Raw genomic sequence first — 6,457 nt, 5'->3', positions numbered from 1 at the left:
CCCGTTGCTTGCCATTTTAACACTAGACCCTGCTCCCATGCCCACATGTCTGTCCTTGGCCTGCTGCAATGTTCCAGTGAAGCTCAATGCAAACTGGAGGAATAACATCTCATCTTCCGGTTAGGCACACTACAGCCTTCCGGGCTCAACGTCAAATTCAACAACTTCAGATGATTAGCTCAACCCCACCTTGACCCATTTGTTTTCATCCTATTTCATTTTAACTGCCTTTTACCATTTCTTTCTTGTCTGTCTTAATATATATTTAAACTCTTCCCCCCCCCCGCCATCTTATCTGCCTTTCCTCTCCTTTGCTTCCCCTCCCCCACATCTACATCTGTCAGTTTACCAACTGATGGGTTCTCTGCTGTTTGGCCTTCCACACCTTTTGTTCTCTCTGGGAACTGCCATTAACACTCTTTCCCCTTGGTTTCTGTGGCTATGACTCCTCTTTCATTCTCACTCCACAGTATAAATATTTCCCACTTTCTCTGTCTTTAGCTTTGACAAAGAGTCATCTGGACTCGAAACGTTAGCTCTTGTCTCCCTGCAGATGCTGCATTTTCTCTTTTGTTGCACATAATCTGCAGGTTTTATTTCAGATTTCCAACATCTCTGCAGTATTTTTGTTCCTTTTTACTTGCTTTCACTTTTCATTTCATTTACCTGCACAAAAATCTTTAACTTAAAAAGTTCAATTATCCCTGCCTTTTGAGAGGTTTCCATTATCCTGAATAACAAAATGCTTCGTATGTGCATTGCTAAATAACCTATTTTTGACGCTGCGCCCTTGTGTGCCAACCATGGCTCAGTTGGCTGAACTCTGACCTAGCTTCTGGATTCCAAGTCCCACACCTTGAGCACAACAATCTAGGTGCACATTCCTGTGAGGTACTGAGAGAATAATGCACGTTCAGAGATGCTGGGCTAGATTCTTCTGCCCTTCGCAAGATTGTCACAGGCGAGACGTGGACAATGGAGAAGTCCATTGACCTTGGTTGAGATGTTTAAAAACCATCTGCCCTTTGAGGTGTTTGTAAAAGATCCTGTGACACTGTTTTGCTGAGGAGTAGGGAGTTAGTCCCAGTCAAAAAGAGGTTATCTGTTCAATGTTACATTGCTCTATGTGGAAATTAGCTGCCACATTTGCTACATTGCACTCTTTGGGACATCTGGTGGTGGTCAAAGGTGTGATATAAATGATTTTGTTTTATTCTGGATTTCCCCAGCATTGCCCCTCGTGTGAGATTCAGAGATAAGACTGATCTGAAATCTGACTCCATCGTATTACCTCAGATTTCAAATTAACAATCGATCTATCAACTGTGATTTTCAGAAAGTTATTGAAACTGCTAGTACCCTTCTGTTTGTAGAAATTAGAACAGTACAGCACAGAACAGGCCCTTCGGCCCTCGATGTTGTGCCGAGCAATGATCACCCTACTCAAGCCCACGTATCCACCCTATACCAGTAACCCAACAACCCCCATTAACCTTATTTTTTAGGACACTATGGGCAATTTAGCATAGCCAATCCACCTAACCCGCACATCTTTGGACTGTGGGAGGAAACCCACGCACACACGGGGAGGATGTGCAGACTCCGCACAGACAGTGACCCAGCCGGGAATCGAACCTGGGACCCTGGAGCTGTGAAGCATTTATGCTAACCACCATGCCACCGTGCTGACACAAATGTTTCCAATTTCTGTCCTGAAAGTTCAGCTCTCATTTTTGACAATGCCCCAACAACAGAAATATCTGTTTCTAGGCTGCATGGTGGCACAGTGGTTAGCCTCATGGCACCGAGGTCCCAGGTTCGATCCTGGCTCTGGGCACTGTCCATGTTGAGTTTGTGGATTTCGCCTCCACAACCCAAAGATGTGCAGGGTAGGTGGATTGGCGACTGGGGAATTTTCACAACTTCATTGCAGCCTACTTGTGCCAATAACGATTACTATTTATTGACTCCAGCTCCGCCTTCAACACCATAATCCCAGCCAAGTTCATACCACAGCTCTAAAACCTAGGATTTAGCTCCTCCCTCTGCAACTGGATCCTCAACTTTCTGACCCATAGACCAGAATAAATAACACCTCCTCCACGCTAAACCGCAATACGGAGGCCCCACAAGGCTGCATACTTAATCCCCTACTATACTCCCTGTACACACACGACTGGCAAAATTTGGCTCCAATCCACGTACAGGTTTGCTGATGACACAACTGTAGTGGGCTGGATTATGAGCAACAATAAGCCAAAGGAGGGAGGTAGATAACCTAGTGGAGTGGTGCAACAAAAACAATCTCTCCCTCAACGTCAGCAAAGTTGAAGAGCTGCTCGTTGATTTCAGGAAGCAAAGTATTGGACACACCCCTGTCTGAATCAATGCTGCCAAGGTGGTTTCTAGGTGTGTACATCACCAACAATCTGTCCTGGTCCACCCATGTCAACACTATGACCAAGAAAGCACAACAGCGCCCATACTTCCTCAGGAAACTAAGGCAATTCAGCAAACCTACAGACTCTTACCAACTTTTACAGATGCACCATAGAAAGCATCCTATCTGCCTGCATCACAGCCTGGTATGGCAAATGCTCGGCCCAAGACCATAAGAGACTACAGAGTTGTGAACACAGCCCAGTCCATGACCATCTACGCCTCCCGCTGCCTTGGGAAAGCAGGCAGCATAATCAAAGACCCCTCCCATCCGGCTTACTCACTCTTCCAACTTCTTCCATTGGGCAGGAGAAACAAAAGTCTGAGAACACACACCAGAAGATTCAAAAACAGCTTCTCCCCACTTTACATGTTTGTATGAAGCTCTAAAGACTGCATACCAAAGGCTCGTCATGTAATGGTGTGAACAAAGGAGGCAGATGAGAAACATTAGGATGTAGTCTGTTCTTAATCCCCTACTATACTCCTTGTCTACCCAAATTCCATTCGAGTACTTTCAAACATGGCTCACTGGAAATATATCAGGTGCAGAAATCTTAAAGTTTATTCTTGTATAACCCAGGGTGCTTGGGCCAATAGAACATCCACTGCTACCCCAATGTGCTGTTCCATCTGGCATCAAAATGATGGCTCAGATTTAGCGGTAATTGGGCACGAGTACCAAAACAGGAAATGCTGGACAATCTCAGCAGGTCTGGCAAGAGAAGGGAGCTCATGTTTAGAGTCTGGATGACTCTGTCAAAGCAGTGGGCATGTGCACCACTGACCTGGAAGAAACCTGCTCACAACGGCGTAGCAAGCTTGGTGCTGCGCTTTCCCCTTTCCGAACAGCAGTTTAAATCGGACACCAAACTTGGCATTGCAGCAGGTAAGCAGCAAACCACACGGAAAGATTCCAAAACAGCAAACCAGAAAAGTTACAAGCACTTCAATTTCATCAAGAGATTTTACAGTGAAATCAACTCCTTAGAATACACGTTCCAATTTATTTATTTTGATTACAGTTCAGGGGGTGCCTTTAAGCTCTGATATTTCTGGAACACTCCATGTGCAAATTCCACAGTTGTGGTCAATTTTGGTTGAGTTGCAAAGGCTGATGCCAACAGTTTCAACATCATAAGCACTAAGATTTAGGCCAACGGTTAAATGCATTCACGGCACAGAAAGGTGTCATTTTTTGGTAGGTTTCTTACGAAAGAGATTGTTCTTCTCAAGATTGTTATTTAGGTTGACAAAACAAAGAACAAGTTTGGACTCTCCTCCATTTTATTGTGCAGATATCCATTGCATTGGTATTGTTAACATCGCACGGAGAAACATTCTGCAAAGTTAACTGAGCACACAGATGAACAAGTATTACAACTTAATGGAATAAACAAATAATTAGTAGTGTCTGATGAAAGGTTGGATTGCCTAAAATAAGCAGGATACTTGACTCAGCATTTGCTGTGTTGTTTAGTGAGCCTGAAAATCAACATTTTTCACTAAATAACTACATGAACTTTAATACAAAAGTAGTCAGTCCATTTTCCCTAATTTAACCCATCATCAAGGAGTCTCCATCAACCTTTTATAACTGCAATAGGTCGCAGTTTAATGGCTTTTTTGCTGATCCCTGCTTCATGACAAGTATTCACAACATCAGTTACATTCTTGTAGGATTCAGGAGCCTAGAAGATAAACAAATATTCTTTACCAGCTGACCACAAGTTTTACATTATTACTATTGCAGCAGACTCTGAATCTAGGTCCTAAGGCCTTGGGGAAATAATCATATGACAATAATGGATTTATTTGTAAACAAGTACATTTTCTCAATCCCAATGGTTCAAGAAAGAAAACGTAAACCCACAAATCAAAGGACTAATTTCTGAATAACATTTATCATAGAAGTGAAACAATAGCCGCTTTTAAAGAAAGAGAAGACACCAACTCTGCTGGACAAGACTATACTATCAACTCAGAATTAAAAGGGTGGGTGTTATAAAGAAATTGTTTTCTATAATAGAATATGCCGGCACATCTGCAGAAAGGAAGCCCAGATTCCTCAAGTGTAGCATCGTTGGTCGGTGCAATTGAGCAGATTTCCATCGGACACCTTGACTTCAACATATGCATATCGTATCAGAGGAGGAAACATACAAATAGTTCTTTACCGTTTTAGTGAGTTGGTCTCAGCTAAGGTATCTGGAAAGCTACAACTGACCTTAACACCAAGGATCAGGGATGGGAAAATTAGCTCAAGATGGATAATCCACAATGATTTACTGAAATGCACGTGTAGATATGGGATGGGGAATGAATTACTTTTGGCAATGACACCTCCTTCAAACAGCCCAACAGTAACTTGGGCTCAAACACAAACGACGAGCATTTGGGAGAGGCCGTGGGGCAAACACCCTTTTCGCCAATGTTTTTCCACTCGCTGTTAAGCTAAAAATAATAATTTTTAACGCAGACTGGGTCTTGTTTGTCACATTTATAAATCAAGTTTGAACTGACTAAATTGTAAATATTACCACATCAGAGTTCCCTATACTCAGAATTTAAGTCAAATATACACAGGGGGCTGGATTCTCCGATTCTGGGGCTATGACCCAATGCCGGCGTGGGAACAGTGGCATTTTACACCAGAAAAACTGGCGCAAAACAGCCACCGATGCCCCGTTTTGCTGGGGGCCAGCAGGATGGTAGCATACAGCACCCGGCTCTAGCTGCCAATTGCCCCAGAGAATTGCCGGGTCTGTGCCCACGCCGTGCAACATGGCGGTGGCTGCTCGTGGACCCGGCTCGCAAATTAGTGCCCTCCTTCAGCCAGCTTGCGCGCTCCAGCCCCCCCTCCCCACAACAGTGCCCCAGCCCTGAATAATGTCCCCCCTGTCCGCGGATTGCTCTCCCCCGACTGTGGCAGCGCTGGACTGGACCCGCAGCTGCCCCGCCGAGTTCCTGACGGTGAGACCACACGCGACTGACATCATTGAGAACTCGGCCAGTCGGGGCGGAGCATCGGAGGGGGAAGGCCTCAGGCAATGTCCTGAGGCCGTCAATATGTGGCGTATTTCTAGAGTACGCTGCTTTAAGGGGGCGGAGCATCGTGAAAGCGGTGCCACCCCCAATGTGGTCGAGAACTCGGATTCTCCGGCTGTTCGTCGAACACGATTTCGCCATTGGCGACGGGAGAATGCAGCTCAGGATTTCTATTATTTTTCTCATCAATGCTCCCCAACATGCATAGGAAAAAGAATAAGGAATTAACTTGCTTCCACAACATTTGACCAACTTCAAAAGAAATGTCCAACAAATAAAAGCAATGTGCCACTCTTACTTCTTCCATGACTAGTTTGGGTGAGGCAACACGAATAGCAATTCCCTTATCTGCTAGTTTGTCCAACACAACCTGGAAATCAAGGTTACGCCGAGATTTTGCACGTGACAAAGCTCGCCCCTGGAAAGAAAATTCTAAAATTATATTCCAACTCCTTACTTTACATCAGCCAAGTCTAATCAAGTTAAACAATTACAAGTGACTAAATATTAAGGCAAAAGTAAAACAGCTCTTTTTCATGTCCTATTTTTAAAAAACTTTAAATATTAATTTATTAATAAGACTTAAGCATCAACAGATGTATATAATACGCTTAGGAACAACAGCCAAATTCTAATGCACAGGTTGTCCCAAACATTACAGCAAAGCTGTGCCATGTTTCTAAACCTGGGCAGGACTGGAACCGATGTCCTGGGGGGGGGGTTTGCTAGAGCTGTTGGGGAGAGTTTAAACTAATGTGGCAAGGGGATGGGAACCGATGCAGGAAGTTGGAAGGTAGTAAAACAGGGACAGAAGCAAAAGGAAGCAAGGGGAAAAGTGCAAGGCAGAGAAGACATAGTCAAAAATCAAAAAGGGTGACAGTACAAGGTACAGTGACTGAGGGGAGCTCAGTGAATAGGCCCAATAATACTAAAAGGAATAAAACTGGAGATGTTAAGATTCAAAACAGAG

General features: G+C 44.2%; 1 protein-coding gene across 1 annotated transcript in view; it reads right to left on the bottom strand.

The window, feature by feature from the left end:
- Positions 1-3,706: 3,706 nt before the first annotated feature.
- The window catches only part of rtcb (RNA 2',3'-cyclic phosphate and 5'-OH ligase), a 33,475-nt gene continuing 30,724 nt past the window's right edge, over positions 3,707-6,457 (bottom strand). Inside the window, exons 11-12 of the mRNA XM_038780639.1 lie at positions 5,786-5,905; positions 3,707-4,130 (exon numbers count right to left, since the gene is read on the bottom strand). Coding sequence (XP_038636567.1) covers positions 4,023-4,130; positions 5,786-5,905 — 228 coding nt within the window. The 3' untranslated portion in view covers positions 3,707-4,022. The remainder of the gene's footprint in view (positions 4,131-5,785; positions 5,906-6,457) is intronic.

The sequence above is a fragment of the Scyliorhinus canicula genome, chromosome 20 (genome assembly GCF_902713615.1).
Source record: "Scyliorhinus canicula chromosome 20, sScyCan1.1, whole genome shotgun sequence".
Lineage (NCBI taxonomy): Eukaryota > Metazoa > Chordata > Chondrichthyes > Carcharhiniformes > Scyliorhinidae > Scyliorhinus > Scyliorhinus canicula.
Note: the sequence above shows the minus strand (reverse complement) of the source record. Positions and strands in the feature narration are given on the sequence as shown.